The 24459-nt window shown below is 53.9% G+C and overlaps 5 protein-coding genes across 5 annotated transcripts; 3 read left to right on the top strand and 2 right to left on the bottom strand.

Moving 5' to 3' along the window:
• Positions 1–1660: 1660 nt before the first annotated feature.
• On the bottom strand, positions 1661–3939 carry PG994_009884 (uncharacterized protein; the record flags this gene model as incomplete). The annotated part of the gene is made up of 4 exons (XM_066861293.1): positions 1661–2008; positions 2096–2497; positions 2566–3791; positions 3861–3939. 4 exons carry the CDS (start codon positions 3937–3939, stop codon positions 1661–1663), a joined length of 2055 nt encoding a protein of 684 aa, XP_066710403.1.
• Positions 3940–5054: 1115 nt separating this feature from the next.
• On the bottom strand, positions 5055–7024 carry PG994_009883 (mfs multidrug transporter-like protein; the record flags this gene model as incomplete). Its single annotated transcript, XM_066861292.1, has 5 exons — positions 5055–5522; positions 5662–6216; positions 6286–6381; positions 6402–6634; positions 6943–7024. The coding sequence occupies 5 exons, from the start codon at positions 7022–7024 to the stop codon at positions 5055–5057; spliced, it is 1434 nt and encodes a 477-aa protein (XP_066710402.1).
• Positions 7025–15209: 8185 nt separating this feature from the next.
• PG994_009882 (PTH11-typeG-protein-coupled receptor) lies at positions 15210–16425 on the top strand (the record flags this gene model as incomplete). Its single annotated transcript, XM_066861291.1, has 3 exons — positions 15210–15371; positions 15456–15937; positions 15975–16425. 3 exons carry the CDS (start codon positions 15210–15212, stop codon positions 16423–16425), a joined length of 1095 nt encoding a protein of 364 aa, XP_066710401.1.
• A 2781-nt stretch (positions 16426–19206) lies between these two features.
• On the top strand, positions 19207–20032 carry PG994_009881 (uncharacterized protein; the record flags this gene model as incomplete). Its single annotated transcript, XM_066861290.1, is given in 2 exon segments — positions 19207–19622; positions 19633–20032. 2 exon segments carry the CDS (start codon positions 19207–19209, stop codon positions 20030–20032), a joined length of 816 nt encoding a protein of 271 aa, XP_066710400.1.
• A 598-nt stretch (positions 20033–20630) lies between these two features.
• PG994_009880 (uncharacterized protein) lies at positions 20631–24190 on the top strand (the record flags this gene model as incomplete). Its single annotated transcript, XM_066861289.1, has 3 exons — positions 20631–20773; positions 20799–21234; positions 21356–24190. 3 exons carry the CDS (start codon positions 20631–20633, stop codon positions 24188–24190), a joined length of 3414 nt encoding a protein of 1137 aa, XP_066710399.1.
• Positions 24191–24459: the final 269 nt, after the last annotated feature.

Here is a 24459-nt window from a genome sequence, read left to right as displayed (position 1 = left end):
GGTTCCTTAACTTCACTCATACACATACATACACACCGAGGCTACCGATAGGAAGGAGCTTCGCATAACTCGACAATAGGCAAGGTCGGCCCGTCTCTTTCGACGGCGCACCGGACCCGCTCGTTCTTGACTTGTCATTCATCCTTTTATACCACGACTGTTACGGGGTTGTTTTGATTGCATTTTCTTCGGCAAGGCGTTCAAGGCATCGGCAGCATCGCAACGGCATCGCCAGTTGCGCCATCATCCTTTTTGTAGCACACGTAGCGAAACGGAAAACAAAAACTGGGGAGGTCATGGGATACTTCTGATTTTTCACAAAGGCGTTTTCAGGCATTGGCAATGCACGACTGGTCTCACAGGAGGGGGCCATTGGACGGGTACATATGATGACTTCATACGACTACCAGACCAAGGGGGGTGTTTCTTTTATAATGCATAATGCTCACCTCTCAATCGTCTGGATCATTTGGCGTCGCGATAAGTGCGAGATTGTCAGCTCTACTGAGTGGTGGCATTGGGTGGCCCAAGTTTGTGCGCACCTGCAGGAGTCGAACCGATAGACAGGACACTGGCGTTTTGATAGCTGAGATGGATGGATGGGATGGGCCTTGCTCAAGTTGGACTAGATTGCTGTCGACTTGCTAGCAACAATTATGTTCTATCCAACCAAAACGCTATGCTATCTATCAACCAGTACTGGACTCGAGACTGTGAACTGTGAGGCAAGGCTCCTACGAGGAGCCCACTGCCTTCTTGTTTCCATATTATGTTTTTCCTAAGATGACTGAAGCTTCTCCGGGTTCTCACGCTCGGTGCTGCTTGTGGGTCTATCCTGGATTGTGATGGGTTCACACTCTGGCGTTCAGCTTGTCATCGCATCGCTCGCTACCCAAAATCAACTGCCCAGGCCAACGGTGGAGGACAGAGGATTGATAATTGTCTTTTGGCGTTTTGAGAATGGAGAGATGGAGTTGGGCGGATACACAAAAATCGATACCCAAGGGATAAACGGGACTTGGGCGAATGAGCCGGCCGGCAGGCAGTCCTTTTATCGAATACAGATACCAATTATGTCGTCGCGATTGAGCTTCATCGCTGGGGAAACTTGTTCAATAGTTTAGGTATATAGGAATTCAGGTCGTCCGTCTAGCTAGAAACGGCAAGGGCTTCCTGGAATAAACATGATTACATGCAATACTTTGATTGCTTCTTGGTGATCTGGTGGTCTTCTGATGTCACTGTCTTCAAATTGTGTGTATGACTCGAATGAGCGTGTTTTGGTGGGGATGGGGCATTCTCCTGGAGTGTGCGTCTGCCCCTCCTGCTGATCTGACGATGGATTCATCATGCCTTGATGCCCAATCTGACACGTGAAGTGGGCGTCCAAGGTGAAAAGTTTGCACCAACATATCTCTCGATGCCAAGTACAATATTATTCATTTTCTCATTGTGTTACAGGTGGGGTTCCAATGTGAAATGGCCACGCTGCAGTACCTAATAACTATGGAAAAGCCCCATACTATCCATCGAGGCACACGTGGCACGGAGGAAATGGTTCCTACTAGGTGACTGCCGAGGGAGCTACATAACTCATCACCATATGTACAGCTCTTCTTCCCCAAAGCGAACGTTGCGACCCACCACCCTTTTTGTCACGTCACCTGAGCGCATACGCCTGCTCGCCCCGGATGATGTAGATCTCGCCGATGAGCACGGCGAGGCCGACAGCCATGGCGACGGAGATGAGGGGCACGTTGGCGCGCAGGAAGCCGGTCCGGCGGAGGAGGATGCCCTTCTTGGCTAGGATGTCGCGCCAGAGCAGGCCCGCGAGCGAGGCGCTGAAGGCCGAGCTGAAGGCGCCGTAGTTGACGCCGAGGGCCATGCTGTAGACGGTGCCCCAGAAGGTGCGGTCGCTAATGTTACTTGAGGCGTCGGCGTGGATCTGCTGCCAGGTTTGGATGATGCGGCAGACGAGGATGGTGGTGCCGATGTTGGTGCCGGAGAACTGTGGGTAGGTAGTAGGAATAGGTTAGCCCGATATACATAATCCCATTGTAAGGAAGTAGGTAGTCATCATATCGAGAGAACTCACATTGCAGAGGATAACGGACACAAACCCCATCCCGCCAATGGCGCCCACGGTCCCCGTCTTGTCCACCCAGTGATGCCACGCGTACGCGAAGACGGGCACCCAGCCGTTGGTGACCAACGCCTCCACGAGCACGAACATGGCGAAGGCAAAGGGCACGAGCGGGAACGGCAGCAGCGAGAGCACGGTCGTGGCCGTCGGGAACGTCGCGCGCGCCCAGGCTTGGGCGTCGCGGCAGAGCGACACGAGCGTGGTTTTGGTCTGCTCCGGCGGCTGTTGTCGTTGAAGGTGTCGAAGCTGGAGCTCTTGCGAGATCTGGCGCTCTAGGTCGGCGTCGGTGGCGCTCCGGCTCTGACTCCTGTTTTCTCCCCGTCGTCGTCGGTCGAGGTGGGTGCTGGGCGGATGCTGTCGTTGTCGTGGTCTCGGTCTCGGTCCAAAGAGGGCTCTACCTCGGTGTTGCTGGGGGAAACAACAGCAGGAGCCGCAGCTCGTCGCCTCGGGAGCCCCGAATTTTCTTTCTCACAGAGCTCTTCGTGGTGCTGACGACGACGCTCCGCGATGATAGCCTCTGCCACTTCGGCACGTTCGGCTTCCCGCTGACCGCGGCGCGCCAGCTCGCGCGTCTCGTGCCGGTTCAGCCACCCGGAGGTCACGTCCCGACAAAACATGACGACGGCCGCGGGCAGCGTGACCCAATAGACCGGGACCTCGCCGCCCGTCGCGGCGTTGAGGGCGAGGATGGCGATGAGCGTGGCAGCCATGACGAGGGCGGCGAAGACGGCGCCCCATTTGTCCAGGTAGGGATTGAGAACCTCGCGGAGGCCCTGCTGGTCGTCGCCATTTTGGGCGTGGGCGTAGGGGATGTTGGGGTTCACGGGGGCTCTGTCTGCTTCTCCTTCCTCTCCATCCCCGTCGTGCAGCAGGTTGAGCTTCTGCATCTCGATGGTCGGGGGGATGCAGCCCTTGTCACGGAAGACGACGAACAGCAGGAAGGGGAACAGGAGCACGACGGTGAAGAGGACGGGCACGATGATGTTGGCCGTGTAGTCGATGAAGCGGATGCTGAAGGCCGCCGTCAGCACCAGGTTGGTCGGGTTGGACGAGACCAGGATGGCCGAGGCGATGTTGGCGATGGCGAACTGGGCGTAGACCCAGGCGGCCGGGTCCTCGATGTTGGAGATGCGGGTGATATACGCTAAAAACGGGGTCCCCGACAGGATGATGGGGTCGTTGCCGATGCAGGTCGTCAAGCCAAAAAAGAAGGCGTACAGGTAGAAGTAGAGGCGGCGCCCGCTCTTGCTGGCTTTCAGCACGCGGCATGCGAGGTAGCGGATCAGGCCCGCCGCGTCGAGCGAGAGGGCGATGTAGGCGAGGGTTATGAAGAAGAGCATGACGTCGATGGGGTCGATGCTGTTGGCGCCGACGGTGCCGGCGTAGACTTCGGCGCGGCCGATGGTGCCGGTGGCGAGGAGGAAGAGGTCGGCGAGCAGCGGGGCTGTTACCATGTTGATGGGGAAGTGGGACATCCGGAAGATGCCACTACCCGTCGTCTTTCCATGGTTGTGGTGAGTTTGACTTGCATCTTCTTTGGAACGCCGCGGTGGTATGATGCGCAGCTTGACCAGTACGCTCAGGGTGGCATTCCACAGGAGGCGGGGGATGGGTAGAGGGATATGGAAGGGGAACAGCACGGCGATATCTGAGGGCGAGGATGATGAGTTAGTGACATCGGAGGAGGAGGGGGATGCTAAGGGGCGCTACTACTTACTGGCAAGGAAGAAGGCGACGAGGGTGATGATGGACCGCCACTCCCTGATGTGGCTTGTGTCTGTTGATAGATTTTCCATGACGAGATATCTAGAAATTGGTTTCGAGTCCTGGTTCTAACAAATTATGCGTTCATTCTCGGTTCGACTTCACCAAACCCCCGGGATGGTGATGCTTTTAATACTTGTGCAAGTCATCAGGTTGAACAACGAGACCTTCTTTACATACGACTGACTCAAAGTATGTCTCTCATCTACTCCTCGATTTCTCAAGCCGCATATGCGGCGCTATGCGGCGCGGCATACGCTCAGCCCAACGGTAGTCAGAAGAAGAAGCAGCGGTAGTCAAACATACTGTTTGTGACCGGCGCCTCTAGCATCAACTCTGTGACGGTCAAGAATGCAGCCAAGTATGGACAAGAGTCGCAAGATTCCAATACTTCCAAGTTGCTCAGTGCGGTCAATGTAATAGCTATTGCGCGGCGTGAAACCACGGAGGCGGACGTGTCACAAGTCCATGTTGGTGCGATGTAACGGTGGCCCGTGGCGGTGCTCGTGGTGGCGGTAACATTGAATGCTTCGGCAGTGCTGCTCAGGGCAAACCGGGCGAAGGCTGGGCAGTGTGTCGCATATGTAGGTAGTATATGATATATGATGAGTGCGATGTAATACCTTGGCATTCCATTACATACCTATAGTCGTGCGCACATGTAATGATGCATGGGAGTCTCCAAGCACCAAGCTTCAGAACTGTGTAGATCTCGGGGATTAATTAAATCAGCTCCCGGGCACCTTCATTATAAGGGGTCACATACATCCCGGGTATCAAACCACCATGGTGCCATTTTCATCTAGAATGTCGATTTGATTTCTTCTATCTGTCTGGCCTGCAGAACCCAAGCGAATCGGAAACCAACAAAAGATGCCAAGAAAGAAAAGAAAACAAATCCAACGGCAGTCCGATACTCCCACTGTCAACTGCCCCTCTTCCTCCTCTTTTCCGTATAATATACGGAAAATGATATATAACATAATAGAATGAATGGTATACCCCGGGGTTCAAGTCTGGTTGATCCAGATCCCCTGATCCCCTGGCATGCTCAATCGCAACCCCTGCCATTCATGGTGAAGATCAACCGGGCGCCCATGCACACCCATACAGACATGCACACCGCTGAAACCACTGCCCCAAGATTTCACCGCGTGCTCGGCCAAACGGGGAACCCGGCCCTGCTGCGGCCGCGGATGGTCTCGCCAAAGAACCAGAAGACCATGGGGATGGGTACGCCGATGGCGAGCGTGAGCAGCGCGAGCAGGGTGTTGCCGACGCCGAGCCCGAGCCCGGCGTAGAGCGGCGGGCCGAGCAGCGGGAAGGCGAACTCGAAGAGGCCCTTGAGCAGCTGGCCGACCGAGTGCGCGCTCGACGCGTACTCGGGACCGCACGAGTCCGTCACGTACGGCTGCATGCTAAAAAAACCCAGAATACAACCGATCCCCAGCAGGATGATGGCTAGGTCGGGCAGCGACCAGTGTAGTTTGTTCTGGGCCGTCCAGCCGTACAGGAGCAGGCCTATGGGCACGAGGATGGCGGTGGCGATGCTGGGCGGGATGCGCCATTCGGGGACGTGGTCCCGGCCGGTCTTTTTGCGGAAGTGGGCGGATGTCTAGGTAGATAGTAGAACGCGCATTAGCTTCTTTTTTGTGTTCTTCTTCCCCGCACATATATGCATGCAAGCCAAGCCACCAGGCAAGGCAAGGCAGATTGCTTGTCAGATTGTTTAGTCAGGTTTAGATCCAACGTACCCCGTCAATGAAATGGTGGCTGAGCTGCAGGCCGATGATGAAGCCGGCCATGAGGGCGAAGTAGTTGAAGCTGGCGGTGCTCTTGTCCATGCCGTACCCGTCCTCCCAGACCTGCTCAAACGTCGAGATGATGAGGGCGATGATGCCGAACAGGTACGCGCGGTAGAGGAACGGCAGCTGCACAATGGGGTGCGTGACCAGCATGAGGAACGGCAGGACCAGCCGCTTCTTGAACAGTGCCGCGAACGACATGCCCGGGTGGTGGTACTGGGAGTGCAGCTGCGGGTTGTTCGTTTCCTTCCGCAGCTTCGCGGCCTTCTTGCCCAGGATCACGGTGTGGGACGTCTCCCGCAGCACGAGGAGGCCCAGCGTCATGGCCAGGATGCTGAGGAAGGACGTCGACCAGAAGATCCAGCGCCACTCGCCCGTCTGCGCGATCTGGGCCCCGACGATCGGGCCCAGGGCGGTGCCGACGAAGGGCAGCATCGAGTGCATCGTGTCGCCCAGGCCGCCCATGCTGGCGGGGTACATATCGGCGGTAAGTCCCGGGGCGATCTAGTATAGGAGGGGCCCAAGTCAGCTTGCGGAGAAAGACAGACAACGGGCAGGAAGAATGAAACTCACGATACCCGGTGGACTCGACCCCACAGCCGCCAGGAACCGAAAAATGTTGATCTGCGGCCCCGTCCGGGCGAACCCGCAGGCCGTGTTGAAGACGAGCTGCAGGAGGTGGGGTAGACCATGACGGGGACGCGCCCGTAGACCTCTATCAGGGGCGCCCAGAACATGGGCGCGACGGCGCCCGCGAACAGGGACGTCGACAGGATCAGCGTCCGCTCGGGCCCCGCGGGGATGTTGAGGTCCCGTCCGATGAGGTCGAGCGCGGGCGCCACCATGGTGCCGGAGAAGTTGGCGATGAAGAGGAACAGGCCCAGGATGAGGGACTGGGCGTATTTTGGGGCATCGACCAGGACTGGGGGTTTTGGGGGTCTTGCGGGCCGTCCCACGTAACCTTTTTGTGGTATTGTTAGCACTTTCGTCGTGATGTTTATTAAGGAGACGTGTTTTGATATTTCAAGAGTCACTTACAAGATTGGGATCTTCTTGTGCTTTACTGAGCGAGTCGCTCCCTCTGGAGGAGCCTGCGTGCCCCTTTACCGACCACCAAACATCGTCTTCTTTGCAGGGAAGCTCCTGTACGGGACCGTTGCGCCCCCATTCTCTCATCTCTGAAGCCCAAGGTTCGTTATTTTGAGGGGATTGACTGGTGGGCTCAGTGACCTCTGGGCGGACTGAACGTGTTGCGGAGCGAGGACTGGTAGCTGGGAAGCATGGTCATCGGCGCAGAGTGTCGATGATCCATCTTGAGGAAGCGTTATTGTTATTGTTCTTCTCTTCAACTGACAAACGAAGGTATTATAAAGAAAGACTATTTGCTCAGAATCAAGAACTGGTGACATCAAGTCATCATCATAATCTGGATGTTGGATTATCTCTGACAGTAAACAATAGGTCCTTGAAAGCCACCAGACATATATCATCAAGGAACGATCTACCGTCTCCCCCTAAAACATTTGCCGCTCTCGATCCCTGGTCCCCCGAAGGCGATGTTTCCATTTACCTGGCGGGTTGAAGCACGTCCCGGATGGTCGGCCTTCGTTCTCATGGCCCGTGATCCTCGGCCAAGTGACTGGCGACACGACCTTTGTCGAGCAATATCAGGGGACCCCCCATGCCTGGACCTGGACTGGTCAGTGGCATCTTAACAGAATCAATAAACAAGTTTCATCTTGAACTTGGCCCTGGAGGGTTGGGAATTGAAGGGTACGTACCATATTACTGGCATACTACCGTGAGCCTGAACATGGCGTAATCCACCAGTGTTTAATAATCACGCCGACTAGACATCGATAACACCAGTGCGTATTTCATTATTGTCGTGTGTAGATTATGTATAGCCTGGCACAACTTCGTTGAAGTTGTTCACCGCTAAACATCGAAATGCTTCACCTGGAATCTTGATGTTCCATGACGTCGAACACTCCAATGTCCCTTAACCTATTGGCCCTCTTGTGTTTAAACGTCAAATCAAACAGCGTCCAACGCAGTGCCGGTTTGTGGTCTTCGTGATTGCATGAACTCCTCTTTCCTTCTAGAAAATTCCATCGCTTGGTCCCTGTGAAGTACATGTCTTTAATAATACTTCAGAGCTTCTCGGAATGCTACCTTGCTGCCACAGGTATATGTCTTGGCCATGTCTGGAAACATCCATGGGCCTTTATATGCCAGGTATACTATAGTACCGCCACTTTCACACATGCCGGCGGATGCCCCGGAGCAACGGCCACCGCAGGGATGTGATAGATACCCTGCAAGACGACAGACCGCCCCGCGAGGAGACAAAAGAAAAGCAATATGTGATCCAACGCATCATATTACCAGTTGACTGACGCTCACCCCTACCACCCAAGAGACCCAAGAGTTTCCAGCATCGATACGTTACAATGCCCGAGTCGGTCCGTCTTGAATGATACTACCGTTGATTTCAAATAAGGCGACGGAGCGACTGGTTCCTGTACTAATCACCAAATCGATCACAGGCCTTTCGTCGCCAAGGTGGGCTACTGATGGGGATGCGGAGAATAACATTCGTCAATCGTGACGACGACGGTACAGCCGAGGCTTGGCCACGCAATGCTTCTAGAAGGTAGTTGTCACAGGTAGACCCAACGGCACACATGTACATAGAATTCGAACCGTCATTTTATATCGTATCGATTAATACGTAAGTAATGCTTATTGCCAAGTGAGGGTTGGGGGCTCGGAACTCCCCAAGGATGCCACGTTCGGTTTCACGAACAACCTACTGCAGGATGCCGCCGTCATCATTTCGCTCGACGTTATTGGCTAGTAGTATACTACAAGACTTTTGACTGACTAAGTAGGAGGTATTCTGGTGTGATCTCGGAATCCACACCACGGTCAGACTTAGGATTGATAATTGAACCTGCATACATGCACCAACATAGAGAGAGAACGCCCATCCTCCTATCTTCACGCGGTCGATGGCGCGAAAGCGTTTAGATGATCTCGGTTGGAGGAGAGAGCAGTTGTGATCACCTCACGTATCACATCGACAGGCCCAAAGGGGCCCCAGATGATAGACATTGCCATAGCCGGTTTAAGATTGAGACAGTGAAGTATGACGGGATAGAATGGGGCCAAGATGTTGCAGCCCCTTGAAAGCTGAAAGGTATATGACTTATCTCCATCATCAATCAAGACAAACCTAATTGGACAGGCTCAAAGTTTAGTGACACATGGCTTGCTCATCAGACCAGCTGTAGACACTTAAGGCCTCGGCGGTGTACGGGACAGCAAGAGCCCGCCCCTGTGTCGCGGCTGAATTATACAACGAATGTCATGAACAGTCCACGTGGCAATGAACGATGTAATCAAATCCTTCTTCGTGGCCCAATCTCGAGAAGAGGGTGGGAATATCCACTAATTAGTGAGTGTAAGAAACAGACTGCGCGCTTCATGGGAAGTTAGCAGTATGACCGCTTGACCACACTGATCCATGGAGATTTTGCTAATCTATCTACAGATGAGGAAGCTATATAACCCCAAGAAAGAGCATGGCGGACAGGGATCCTCTTCTGTGCTTTCCATGGGCCACGTTGGCCAAGAGCGATAAGGGGCACTGCAATGCCCACATCAGGATCTCGATCCTCGTTGTTGGTACATCAGCGCATTAGAAAAAGCGCCTCACCGGTTGGTCCCTGGCTTGAGTGTCAGCCCTAGAGGCAGAGTAGTCTTACAGATTCAACGGGTATGGGAGTAAGTTCGGTTTCGGGCTTTCTTTGCCATCCTCTTCGACCACTGGGTGTTGACAGCTGCTGATCGTTGTATCACGAGAGTCACGGTTGGGCCGACCCCGTCATCAAGACATACTCCAAGAAACAACAGCTTGTTGCCCAATGATCCCTTATGATTTGTTGTTACATGTACTATACAAGCTTAATGTCTATGACCAAAGTGAACGACGATGTCCAACTAAGGGGAGCCATTCTTCTCTCTATTTCTGATCGCAGATCCCGTAGCGCCACTCCAAGACATGCCATGTCGCCAACCCTCCAGGTCTATATACGCCAGGAAGCCATCTCTCCCCCGGGCGCCAATGGGAACCGTTTCGATGCGCGTTTACCAGCATCATATCCCAACGCGCCTCTTTCTGTTGTGCTCATCATTGCCAGCACAAGCATGCATTACGTGTTTTTGTTTGTTTTTCATCATCGTATGCGGGGGTTAGTATCTCGCTCATGAATCGAAATCAGGTCAGACTTCCAAATGAAATCACAACGTGAACCGGAACGAAGGATGGTCGTCGCCCAAGTTGTGGAGCTGCTCCTCAGGCAGCAGCAGCCGATCGTCGCGCTCACCACGGTTGCGCTTCCGGTTCTCGAGCCACAAGCCGAACGCCAGGGCGGCGGTCGCGAGCCCGCCCAGCCAGGTCATGCCGAGGGCAACGCCGTAGCCGGTCGGGTAGCGGGGCGCCTCGGCCGCGACGAAGATGTTGGAGGCGACGAGGCCCGCGACGTTGCCGAGCATGACCTGCGTGCCCGAGCCGATGGCGCGCTTCCAGTGGCCCGACAGGTTGTTGGCGAGCCAGGCCAGCGCCATGGGCGTGGCGACGTAGCCGCCGAGCGAGACGAGGAAGACGGCGGCGAACTTGGCGTCGCGGTCCAGAGAGGACTGGCAGAGGAGCATGGCGTACCCGACGGTTGCGACGGCGCAGCCGGCCAGGATGAAGCCCGAGCGGTGCTGGAGCCGGTCCGAGGCCCAGGCCGCGAGCAGCATGCCGGCCGCGCTGACGAGGTAGACAGGGATGGTGCGGGCTTGGGCGTCGGCGGCGAGCCATCCGAACTCGAACAGGATCGTCGGCATGAAGAAGGTGGTCGCGTAGCCCGTCACGCCCACGCCCATGTAGACGAGGGAGCCGAGCCAGATCTTCCAGTCCCGCAGGATCAGGCGGTAGGCCTGGGCATCGAGAGTGCTGTGGGAAAGATGAAGATTAGCTCTTCGTTAATCAAGAATATGGCGGAAAGAAGGGGAAAGAAAGACTTACTCCATACGGGCCATTTCGGCACCGTCATTGGCAAGACGGCGACGGAGAAGCTCCTTCTCGGCGCTGGTGAGGAATTGGCACTGCTCGGGCCAGTCGACGATGAGGAAAGATGCGAGGAGGGCAATGCCAGCGGTGATGGCCCCCTCAATGATGTAGATCCAGCGCCAGGCAGCGAGGCCGTGCGTGCCGCCGAGGTGAGCAATGCCATAGGCAAGTAACTAAGATTATGAAGTTCTGTCAGCATGGTCTGATCTGGGTTGGGATTCTTGGAATAAAAAGAGACTTACACCGCCGAAAGCGCCGCCCATGAGGGTGGAACAGAAGAAGAAGCTCATACGCGTCTGGAACTCGTGCCGCTTGTAGTACATGGACGTCAAGTAGATGATACCGGGCATGACGCCCGCCTCGAAGGCGCCGAGGAGGAAGCGCAGGACGACGAGGCCCTGGTAGGTCTGGACGAAGCCCATGCACATGTTGACGACGCCCCAGCAGGCCATGAGGCCCGACAGGTACCACGAGGGGCGCACTTTGCGGATCACCATATTGCTGGGCACCTCGAGCAGGATGTAGGGGATGAAATAGATCTGTGAGCGCGGGCGGCGGTTTGGTCAGTTTCCAGGTCTTCCCTTACACACAGAAGATGATTTGGGGAGGGGGGCAGTAAGTTCAAACTTACAAAGAGAGCAATGTTGAAGCGATTCCCCTCAAGGAGGTCAAGGTCAGCGGCCATGCCCTGGATCTTGGCATTACTGATGTTGATGCGGTCCAAAAAGGACATCATGTAGACGAGGAACAAGATGGGGTAGACGGTGAAGTCGATCTTGAGGAGTAGGCGGCGCTCGGCCACGGGGTCAATGAGGTGGTGTTGCTCGACGTCGGTATCATCCACCGAGCTCGTAGGAGAAGGCAGTGAGCCTTTCTCAGCCTTGCCATTTTCTACATCGTGATGAATGACGGTGTTCTCGGTAGTGGTGGTGCTGCCATAAGGGTGAGTGGTGGTGGTGTTGTCCGAGGCATAGGCGTGACCAAAAGGACCACCGGCGACGCCGCCCATGCTGGCAAAGAAGGCCGACATGGTTGATCGCAGTGGCGTCCAAGAGCAGATGAGCGATGCGATGGGGGTGATGAATAAGGTTGTCTGCAGACACCAAGAAAAGCAAGGAGCGAATGATCGATCGAGCTGAAGCGAGGCAGCGGACGCAAGGGGGAACGAAAATGGGAAAAGGAGATAATATGCCCCGACTGGTTGCAAGTCAGTAACACTAGGTTGCGCGCTCGGTTGCGTTGAGCAAGCAAAGTTGATAAACTAGACGGCAGGATGCCTTGACGGAAAGGGAAGCAAAGCAAGCTTGTTGGTTTCCCGCCCACGTGCGAAACAAGGTGTTGGTGTTGTGCGATTGTGCGAAGGATGGGGGGAAAGGCCACAGGGTCAGCTAAGCACAGCAGAGAGCGATACAAGATTTCTTTTCTTGCTTTCCGGTAGAATACAAGATCGAGAGCCGCGTTGGTGTGGCGTGATCGGCTCGTGGTGTGAGGCCCTCGTGACGGAGATGAATTAAGTGAGGGAGATAGACGGAGGCCTAGGGCAAATCGTTTCCCTCATGAAGGTAGGTAAACAAGTGAAGGCCACTCAGTAGAGGGTTAGAACCAGGTGGAGTGATGATTGGCATCCCAATTGGAGGGTTGGTGCTGTCCCTATCGCTGTCGTCGAATGAAGGTTGAGTGCCTATCGTCGGATTCCAAATTTCATCTTGCATTCACTGGAAGCTCACCACATGTCCACCATCACTTCGAACGGTAAGCAGAAACTCGGCAATCAGCGATACCTATATAACCAATCGCACCACCTCTCCTGTCAAGATTTTCTTCTACTTATTCTTCCTAGTACGCAACTGGAGGTGTATGTATGCATGATCCAGATAAGCGGTCGAATGGCGTGGACCGGTGACACAGGCAAGGATCAATACCTCCCGAGGACACGAACCCCAAAGCACTTCCAGGTTGTCCAAGGTGGCACGCCAGAAAACGGTCAAGACATGGGGTTCTGAATCAACCATTCTCCTGACATCGGCAATGCAATGCTGACAGCAGAATGTCTTGAACTTGGAACACTTGGTCAGCGTGTGTGTGTGTGTGTGTGTGGCTTGGTGCAGGAGGGTATCGCATTACGACATTAATAGTAGCCTTTCATCGCATTCGTTTCGTTTTGTTGATGCTATTCATATCTAGCAAGATCAAATCAAGGATTTTCCCAGATGTGTGTATAATTAAATCCAGAACAATTAGATTGGCACAAGCTGCCCAGACGTGGGTGCTTGGGTAGAGGTGAGGTTGAGATAGGACCGGGGAATCGGGGAATCCTTCAGGTGGTAGAGTGGGCGGCAGACGGGTGTTAGTGGAGTACTGGAGACTTGAGCGGCCCGCGTCGATCCCCTAAAATTTGTGCTAGCACTGACCTGGACGCACCTGTCAGCACCTTCAATTGCTTAAAACCGAATCCTATCTTATAGGAATGGAATGATCTAAGTAGTGATGGTACCTCTCATACACAGCAATATAGAGAATCTAGGCGATACTTTATCTCCGCTCGGCGCTGTGCAGTGTGTGCAAATAGATGCGAAACCAAATACTGCAGTTCGAAAATCCCTGCAACTTATCATGGAGCCTCGCCCGCAGTAACTGGGAGTTTGGCGATGCCAACTAACTGGTGATTTCCGCATTAGCCCAAGCTTGTTGGCGAGCTTGGTGCTTGGCACGGCGATCTTCCCGGGATGGCCCTTGTCTTCACGCCACAGACCCTCATCATCTTCAGTAAATGGTACTTGTAGTAGTCGTAGATCTCGAAAGCAATGGCACAGGCCAGCTTTGAACTTCATCAAGCGTCTTGAATCTGAATGGGACCTTTGCTTGTTGGGGCTGAGCTGGAATATCTCAACCCCCCACGATGCCAACGATTCGGGGTCCGCGCATCTCAAGCCGCCCCCAAAAGCTTTGTTGATCCGATAAATCGCCTGACAAGCTCGGATATAGTCAGTTTCCGCTGCTTGCCTCTTCAATTGCCTGCGGTCTCCCGTATTACTCCCCCCCCTACATGGTAGCACAGCCCAGGTCCTCAGTAACCTTGACTTCCAAAACAATCCCCAACGGGATAACAGACAAGAGAGGAGAAAAGGAAAAGGGACAAATTACCAGTGGTGTAACTGGCGGGCTAAGAACCCGGAATGCGAGCAACCCCGCCCACCATCACGAAGCGCAATTCTAGACCACCGATGTCGCTTCATGCCGTCTTTGGCACGTCTAGCAATGCCATGCTCACCCAATGGAGCGGGTGAGCCGCACCGGGCGTACAACTGAGGCGTTTTGCTAGTTTCCCGGGCCTTGCAGATCGCTCAAGAGCCTCTAGGAAGGAGAGAAAAGTAATAGTGTGCATCAGCCACCAGGGCCCAGTAACCGCCAAAAAGAATGGACTGATGGGCCTTTGGCAGCAATAGGAACGACGCATATCCCATTGATCGCTTGAGGATACAATTAATCATGCAAGATACCATTTCGGAGGAGACGGGGAGAGATCGAGATGTAGGCTTCCTTCCTTTCGTCAAATCTGTACTACGCGACCTCCTTTCGCCCTCGCCATTTGATACAAACCAACTTACTCATGCTCACCAACGATAACTACAAACAGGGACCATCAAGAACAGAACATCCCGACATACCGGTTTCTCTAGAGGATTGAGTCATTTGGATGAGGAGGAAACCAGCCTGTCGTTGGACTGACAGCTGGAGACTCATCAGCTGACCAGAGAGGTGCCTGGCATTTTGCTTCAATTTGGAAACAGCAGCTACGACTGGGTCTGACTCAGTGTCCACACCAATTGCACGCCTTGGGAATTAACAAACAGCGGAAGGCACGAAAAGGTTGAAGTGCTATTGCCTCGCCTTTTACTTTGGACAATTGCATTCAATGACAGACGATATGTGGGAAATGTCCAGGCCTCCTTCCAGCCGCATCAAATCCTTCTCGCCCTCTTCTTCCTCACCTACCGCACCCTCCATCCATGCCTTCATACCAAGATCCGACGCCAAGCACACGACAGACAGCCATCCCTAGCTACCGATAGTTTCAATCCAATTGTCCACGCCTTGTATTTGTATTTCCAAGTCCTGTTTTCGCCCTTCGGCCAGGCCCTGGACCACACACTCTCCGGAGGTCCTGTCCAGCAATCTCATCTCGAGCTTATCGGCGGTCAAGTAATGTGGTACGGCATCAGTCTTTGATATCACGTTGGAGCACAGCTTGGGGCTAGCTACTGCAGCTCATAGTCATCGCCCTTGGATTGTAGGCCTGATAAACTTCCGACGTCCTGCCATTCGCTCGCCTAGATCCTCTCAGCGTCTGCCGAGACATTTCGATCGGTCCAGTATGTCGGCAGCTGCGCTCGCGGAGAGCAATGCGCATCTCATCTACGTACCTGTTGGCGTGTTTATTGTTGCGTGCCCATTACTTGTGGCCATAAGATTTTGGTCTCGAATGAGAAAGGGAGGACATATCGGAGCTGACGACTACACCGTCCTGGCTGCTTTGGTAGGTTCAGTTTACTTGACTCCAGCTCTTCGAAGTATCTCAAAGACTCCAGACGGCCCTTCGGACACTAACCAAGACAAATAGGTGTGCGCCCTGGCTTCCGGCGGTCTCATGATTGCAGCTTGTATTTACGGCTACGGGCGCCATGTCGCCATTTTGGCACCCGATGACAGGATGCAAGCTCTCAAGTACTTCTGGATCTGCCAAATCACGTACAAGTCTTGCATCAATCTCACCAAGGCGTCCATTCTCCTGCTGTACCTGCGCATCTTCGGCAACGTCATGTGGTTCAGGTGGTTCTGCATCGTCCTGACCACCATTATCGCCATCTACTGTGTCGCCTCGGTTACTGCCACCATCTTCCAATGCACCCCTGTCCCACGTGTTTACGACAGGACCTTGGACGGCACCTGTATCGACAATGGCAAGTTCTGGTTCGCCAATTCCGGCTTTTCCATCGCCACAGACCTCATCATCCTCTGTATACCGTTACCAATGGTATACTTCTTGCAGCTTCCTCGCGCCCAGAAAGTCGCTTTGTTTGTTGTCTTCACTCTTGGTGTCTTGTATGTTGATCCCTTGCAGCTAATGGCAGGCGTACAGGGCTGACTTAAGCAGCGTGGTCATCACGTCATGTCTTCGCATCACTACTATCAACGTCCAGGCAACCACAGACGACCAGACTTACGACATTGCCTCAACCATGTGGACCGTCATCGAGATGAACGTCGCCATAGTCTGCGCCTGCCTACCCCAGATTCGACCACTGATTGTCATGGTGTTCCCCAGACTCATGCCTGCGTCGCACTCCCGAGACCGATCGGAAAGACCCCCGAACAGCAGTAGTCTAGCCAAGTCCGTCAGCAGCCCAGCCAAGAGTAACTGCAGTCACTGGACAGATGGTGAACGACAGGAATCCATCGCCATGGGCGCCGTCCGAAAGTCGGAGAGGAGCTCAGAAGAGTACATACTCTCGGAGGACAGGACAATGTACATACAGAAGACTGTCAGGTACAGTGTCGAATACTCCGGAGATGGGTTGAATCCTGTCTGAGTCGATGATTGCAAGGATGGATTTGACAAGTTGCTTCGCGTCGCCACGGCAGAGAAAGCCCCAGGGGAAAAGGAGGTTTGCCCAATAATACACGTTTTTAGGAGATCTTTGGAAGATATTCATATTTCGAGATGGCTTCGCCGAAAGCCTCGGGTAAGATCAGATATGAGTTATGGAATCCAGTGCTGATAGCTCGCTCAATGTTTTATTACCTTAGCTTCAATTCACGAAACTCGAGCATTTCATTCCACTGATGGTCACAGATCTCGACCATAAGCATGCGCGAGATGCTTCTGAGTACCAAGTGAAGGTGCAAGTTCTGTGTCTCGGCCTCCAGCCCTTGCCGTTCTACCCAATTCCAATATTGTCTCATCTCCAAACATACTGAAACTCTTCCAAAGCTCGATCTCTTCATAGTATTCATGGCAGCCACGACTTGCTGTTCCACACTACAGGCGATATCTTTGTGCTGCGTGATCTGTACCGTTTTGCGGCTGTGGTGCCACACCCGACACTCGTCCGTAAGTCCGCAGAGCCGTCCTCTAGAGTAGTAACCTGACGTTGCGCAGATCATGGCCTCGGTGTCATGGCCACACGTGTACGCCGATGCTTATTGTATTGGCGCAACATAGAGCGGTGTCACAGTGTGGCGCACGGGGCAACACAGAGATCGTCACCAATCCATTTAATTAGGATAACTGTGTCCCCTTAAAAGGGGCGGGCGGCCTCGAGCCCCGAGACTTTGGCATACGAAGCTCAGTCCCAGATTAGATCCCCAATCTCCGACAGGTAACACATGTCACCACGTGGGGAAACTGACTAACTTAGAGCATACATGCCACCATTTAGCCCCCAATGCGTGCTGCTGCCGCCCTCAATATTACTCGAACGCTCTCTGCACTGCCGGTGAACGAGTTGCACGTGTCTTGTTATTTGAGATGGATTGCTGCGCTACCGTGGCTAGCTGCTGATCTGAGTCATGATTCAATCTCGCAAGGTCAAGTGCTGGAATTTGCAAGACTGACGATGTGAGGTTGGAGCTTGGAGCTTGGAGGTGGATTGATTCCGAAACGGCATACTTATGTTCATGCTGAGACCCAAGACAGATGGATGATGTTGTTTCTAGGAAATCGTCAAAAGCAGTGGCTGATTTTTGCTGCTGCCTACAGCATGCTTGCACTCGACCACGGCGATAAATCTCAAATGCTCGACCTGGTTTTATTATTTGGAAATCTTTCTGTGGGGCTTGCAATGATAACGTCAGTTCCTAAGTCAATTGATCTAAGCACGATCCAGGTCTTCGAGGTCATCAGATCCAATGACGGATCAGAAAATAGGATCGTCTTAACTTGGTGCTGACAATGAGGCTATAGGGCTGAACAGGGGTGATGGGTAAACCAAGTACGTAAGACATGCCGTAAGCAGCATGCTCTCGCTCAGTTTCAACCTATCAGGGTGATTCACTCCGTCAGCTTCCGAGGAACTCCCCTGGAGCGGAATTGGAATTATTGCCAAAAGGCCGTCGGGGACTGTCGGTGTAAGACCAGCAGCAGTCGTGGCCCGCGACGTGTGACCCCGTTCAATGGCCGGAAAGAGTTCGTCTTCGAGACCACCAGACAAACAACATTCGCGGCACTTCTAATAATCCTTCCCCGCATCTCATATGCGGATAGAAATGGACGGTTGATGAATTCGTCGGCAGGGCACAAGACATGTCAGGGACACACGCGCGCCATCTCGTTGGCCCCCTTACAACCAGAAATCTTGGACCTTACTTCATTTTGGAACGGCAAGATCGGGTCGCGGTAATATATATAGCTAAATATGTCTAAATTTACCTCTTAATGACCTGATCGAACCCCAGCCCGAACCCGAACCCAGCTATTCAGGGCTAAACCACCGTTCTTCGCGTTCTGGCTGGCAGCATCCAAATGGAATGTTGTACTGCTGACGGAAGATCCAAGGGCTGCAAAAATACTACGAAATAGTATTTGTAATAGCTATTCCAGTTATAGCTGAGTCAGGGAACTGTAATACTAAGACCTGCCCCTAATATTATAGACCCATAAAATGTCACTGGCATTTGATTCAAGTGTGATGACATGATGGAAATCCAAGAGCTGAGCCTCAAGTCTCACATCTTCTAGTGCTGAGAGATCCACGTGCTAACTGGGATCGCGTGTCAGGGGTCCCATTCTCTAGATGCATTTGATAGGTCACGACCGGGGCCGGTGTAAGTGAGAAATGATGCTGGTCGAGATGCGAGTAAGCTGGTCAACCTAAACAAGTAAGAGGGCACTTTGGCCCTGGAATATTACGGAATGCATTCCACATGCGAAATCACCGTGCTCACTTTCCTATTCGGGGGGATGAAGCATCACTAACAGCCTCAATGACAAGCCAGCACCCCACGCGGTTGAAAATGGTTGGCGAGGGCCTCGTTTTTGGGTGACGCTGCGCCCCGATACCATGAGAAAGTATCCGCCTCACGTGCTTCGAGGAGTTGCTTAAACGGTGATATTCAGTGACAGCGAAGCGCGATATGGGAGAACCATCCTATACCTATGCGAAGATTACCTTCTACGATTACGACAGACGTCAAAGACGAAGAGTGATGCGTAGCAAGGAGCTAGATGAGAGAAGATGGGATATATATATATAAGGGTTTGTCCCTTTGCTAGCAGTCCGGCCTGATACATATCGCTATCCACGACGGGTACAACAGCAACAAACCGATACCCAAGCCACTCAAACACAGCAGCAGAATCTATTTTGACCAGCATGCCGCAATTCCTCTTCATCGACCTCCCCAACTTCCGCATCCGGGACGCCCACGGCCAAGGCGTATCGCTGAGCTACAAGCAGCTCGGCCACATCATCGCGCTGTACCAGTACGTCCGCTCCGGCCTGCGGTCGACCGAGTACGCCGACCTGTGCGCATCCCTGGTGTTCGCGGCGGGCGAGACAGGCATCTGGACCTCTTATACGACGTCGTCTGACGCTACCACTGTCGTCCCTGCTACGGCTTCTTCTTCCACGAGGGGAAGCGACAGTAGTAGAAGCATTAGTTCGAGCGCAAACCCTGCAGCTGCTGCAGTGGCAACGACGACGATCCATGCCGAGGAGAACATGCTGCTCGCGTACCACCATTCCTTCGACTCGCCCGGCGCCTACCCCATCGTCGACGCCCTGCTGCTGTCCGCCAAGCCATGCTCCAGCTGCAATGGGCTACTTCACCCCCTCGTCGGCCGCGGGCAAGACCTGCAAACCATCGCCCTCGACGCCCGCGTTCCGCGCCAAGTTCACGCCGCGCTCGGACCGGTCTTACGCGCCCGTCTTCTATCTCTCCTCATCGACAACATCTTCTTCGTCTTATGATCCCAGCCAAAACTACGAGATCTGGCTGCAGCTGGGCGGCATGTGGGCCGCCGACTTCGCCGCCGAGGGCCGGATGGGGAACTCCCTCGAGGTCGCGGCGCGGGGCCAGATATACTACCTCATGCCGGACTGCGCGTCGCCCTGGTTCGCGCTCAACGACCAGGAGACCATGTCGAACGCCGAGGTCGCCGAGGCGATTGTACGGCAGGGGGTCGCGGCTACTTACTGAATTGGGCGGTAGGGATTTTCGTAAGATCACCTGATGTGATTTTGTCTCTAGCATCTTTTATGCGTAGGTTAGAAGAGGGGGGTTAGTGGAAAGGGGAAAGGGGCCTGGAGGTTGCAGCTGTGCAGCTGTGGAATGACCGAGAGATAGATGATTGCATGTTTGAGTACGGGAAGATGGATAAGTACCAATGCCGGCTGGATAGATGCAGACGAGAAATCTCTTCGTTATTAGAGATCAAGACACCAAAGATGGTGATCTGGTCTCCCTAATTACGAGTTCCGGGAACCCCAATGCATTTGTATCATTCAGCCCCTTTTTATCACGTCCTCGTCTGAACAAGATTTGATCTCCACACATGATTGGCACTATCATGAATATCCTTCGAGTGTTTTGTCCTTTTCATACTGTCGATTGTGGAACATCACCAACCAATGACGGGCTTTCGGGGTAAGCTTGGCGAACGCGTGACCAGGCCTCTCAAAAGGTGGGCGTTTTCAAGGCGCACAGTGTCAGCTCAGCTGACAGGCCTCCAGAGTGATGTTGATCGCATTCATTGCCCCGCAAACAGCTCAAGCCGACAATTCCCATATAGGCGATAATGGACGCACTGAGTGCTCTCTCAGTGGCTAGCACCATCATAACGTTTGTCGACTTTGGCAGCAAGCTGCTGTCGAACACGCGCAAATTGTACAGATCGAAAGACGGTGCTCTGAGCTCGATTGTTGACACCGAGGTTGTCACGTCGGACCTGCTCACTCTCACCCAGGGACTTCAGGAGAAAGCTGCCCGAGAACCGGCGCTTAGGGCAGCAGTACTCCCTAGGAGGCGACGATGACGATGACGATGAAGCATTGGATAATATGTGCGTACGGTGCGTGGCCCTCGCGGAGGAGCTGGCTAAGCGCTTAAACAAGCTGAAACTCTCGGCCGCCCCGCCGGATGGCAAGAAACCGGTGGTAGCAAGCCCAGAATCAGCATCGAATTCGATGGCATCGTCAACCACCATACGGGCTCAAGTACTGTTTGGAGGTCAAGGCTCGAAAGCCGATGAGCGTGCAAAGGCTCCGGCGTTTCGGAAGTGGGAGAGCTTCCGCAAAGCGCTAGAAGCGATCTGGAGTAGGCGGGAGATCGAGGAGATGGCAGCCACCCTTCGCGACCTCCGGGATGAAATGGAGTTTCGGATTCTGGTGTCCTTCCGGTACGTCAGGGGTCTCTTGGCATGCCGCCTACGACATTTGTTGTACAGACCGGTTTCCTATGTTGGCAGTTCAGTTGACTTGACTTGACGACAGCCGTTCACTTCATACTCTTGCCGTTCAGCAGTCAGACGCCTCCATTTTCCTCGAGCAATCCACCCAGCGGATCATAGACGCATTTCTGACTTCGCGCGACTCCTTTGCTGGTCAACTCAAGGTGCAGTCGGAAAGGCTTATCCAGATCCAGGAGTCGCTCGCAAGCAAGCCCGTGACCAATGTGCAAAAGCTTGCGGGCTTAACTGGCGGCCAAGTAGATGCCACTGGGTCTTTTGCGTCCGCGCTGGCCGGCACTGACCGCCACCGCTGTGCAGCAGAGGACCGTTCTGGAACTGAAATGGCCATGGAGGAGAAGATGTGCATGCTCATGACGGAGAACGAAATACTAGGGAGTCTCTCCTTCTCGTCGATGGTGACCCGAAGAGAAAGCATCGAGGCGGCACATCCTCAAACATTGCGTTGGGCCCATGAGGAGCCGGGGTCAACTAAAAGGCCCGGTCACAACCTTGTGGCGTGGCTTCGCCATGGGCACGGCATATACTGGGTCAACGGCAAACTCGGTTCGGGGAAATCGACTCTCATGAAATACCTTTTCGAGCATGGCAAGACAAGAGATGAACTAGCGTCTTGGTCCCAAGATCGTCCCGTGGACACTTCGGGCTTCTTCTTCTGGGATAGCGGAGACGAGGACCAAAGATCGCAGAGCGGATTGCTACGATCTTTGTTGCTTCAAATATTCCATCGCCACCGAGATATGCTCGAACAAGTGCTACCGGAGACGTGGACCGCCCATTACACGAGAGCTCGGACTCTGCTTTCGAAAAGGAATCTTTCGCCAGATTCGCCTCTCTTGCCCTCAAAGCCACCGAACCTTACCTTGTCACAACTAAAACAGGCCTTTCGGGACATGGTTGTCTCTCTCCAAAGAAAATTTAACCTCTGCTTCTTCATAGACGGACTGGACGAGTATGCTGGCGACTATCTGGAAATCACGGAATTCTTCCTGCGACATGCCGCCCTACCAGGGGTCAAGTTCTGCATTTCCAGTAGGCCTCTGCCAGTTTTCGAACAGGCCTTCCGAGACCTACCGGGACTACGGCTCCAAGACTTGTCAAAACAAGATATCAAAGAATACGTCAGCTCCCATCTGTATAACCATCGGCACATGAAGCAGTTGATAAGGCGAAACCCCGACGAGGCCTCCCGGCTGGTATCTGGCATAGTACACAAGGCGAGGGGGGTGTTCTTGTGGGTCAAGCTCGTCACGAGGTCGCTGCTCCGAGGTCTCTCCGACTACAACCGCCTCTCGGATTTGAAGAAACGGGTCTCCTACCTTCCCAGCGACCTCGAGGCACTTTACAAACACGTCCTAGACTGCGTGGACCCTTTCTACCGCACGCAGATGTCCCAAATCTTTCAGGTCTACCGCGCTGCTCAGAGCGGATCGCCTGGCCTGGTGACACTCCTCAATCTGTCGTGGGCCGACGAGGAAGAGGATCTGCTGGTGGAAACTTCGCCCATACAGCCATATACCGAGGAGGAAATCGCAGAGAGATGCGAAACCATGGATGCGCGCTTGAAAAGCGTGTGTGCAGGTCTCCTCGAAACTACCAACCCTAGATTCTCGTCCTTTAAACCCGACTGCCGCGTCCTTTACCTGCACCGAACGGTCTCCGACTGGCTGGCAAAACCCGATGTCTGGAGCAGTCTCACCTCAACCACTATGGGGCTTGGCTTCAGTCCCAATCTCGCAATGCTAAAGTCTCGCATCATGAGGCTGAAGACATTGGACCCTGCACACCACGGAAGGTTGGACTTGAGAATCGTCGTTGATGCTTTGAACTACGCGAGAGAAGCGGAGAATGATCTTCACTGCGGGTTTCCCAAGCTACTCGACCAACTCGACATCGCCACCGAATACCACTGGCGAAATACCAAAACTGTCGCCCCCTATTTGCAGGCCGATTCGCAACTGTCGTGTTCCTCGAGTAGGAGCAGTAGCTCCAACGACAGCTGGCATTCTCTCCCAGACGACGAAAGTGAAGCCGGGGACATAAGCCTGGTGAACTCCGAGGTGGTACGCAGTAATTGGAAGGCGATTCCAAAACCAATCAATACCCCGGCATACCTAGAAGACATAGAAGGAGAAGACTTCGAAGAGCTAGATCGTCAACGCCCGCACTGGTCCCAAGCCATCGAGGTCCCTCCCGGAGGCAAGACTCTGGGAGGACGTAGCACATTCTTCGACCTGGCCAGGGCGTTCGGACTCACGCACTACGTCGACATGAAGTACGATGCCGGCCACGTCGCGGTGGAGCACGAAGTGAACCACTGGCTCTTGATGCAGGCCTTCTCGGCAACTTGTGGGTTGACCAGCATGAATAAGCCCAAGGAACCCAATCTAGACCTGGTTCGGCGAATTCTGGCAAGCGGCATAGACCCCAACATGTCTTTTGACGGGGGCATGACGCCCTGGCAGGGCGCCATCCTGGACGCGTTTTGGCATCTAGCTAGACGGCCAGGCCCGCCGGACGACCCTCGGGTATGGAGGCAAAAGGCTCAGACGTGGGCGCAGATCCTCGAGGCATTCCTCCAGCATGGGTCCGACCCTGCTTGTCCGGCCGTCCGGCATCGACGTCTGCCTGGATACCCGCGGGTCACGCCGATGGCCCTGGTAGAGGTGTACTCTATCCATTCCCTAACCGAAGAGGCGGAGCGGTTGGAAGCATGCATCACCTCGGCGGTGGCGAGGAGGGCCAGGCCGAAGCACAAGTTGGTGACCCCTACCGTCGGAGGGCCGGGAGAGGCTCTGAGTAGCACCATGATGGGCCAGAGGGATCCTACGAATGGTCCTCCTGACCGTATTCTCCAGCCGCGTGGGATCATACAATGGCTGTTCTTTTGAGACTCAATTCATGAAGATCTACAAACCAGTAGCAATGTTGATTTACCATTTACAACGGCAGAGTCCTGCCCATATGGTAATACTAACAAGCTAGGTTAGCCATACCGGATCAATCTTTGAGAGCCACATATGCGTCAATGGGCAAGTAGCCAATATTTCAGTCACGCGAGGGGGTGGGGGGCTTTGTTGGCCTGGATCGGCGGGTGTCCATACGAGGTCAACGGCCGCCGAAAGCAAAGAAGAGCAATTAATTCACGATAGCCAATGAA

Source organism: Apiospora phragmitis (assembly GCF_038363925.1).
Source record: "Apiospora phragmitis strain CBS 135458 chromosome Unknown utg000010l:1.0-9815664.0:1.0-9183399.0, whole genome shotgun sequence".
Classification (NCBI taxonomy): domain Eukaryota; kingdom Fungi; phylum Ascomycota; class Sordariomycetes; order Amphisphaeriales; family Apiosporaceae; genus Apiospora; species Apiospora phragmitis.
Note: the sequence above shows the minus strand (reverse complement) of the source record. Positions and strands in the feature narration are given on the sequence as shown.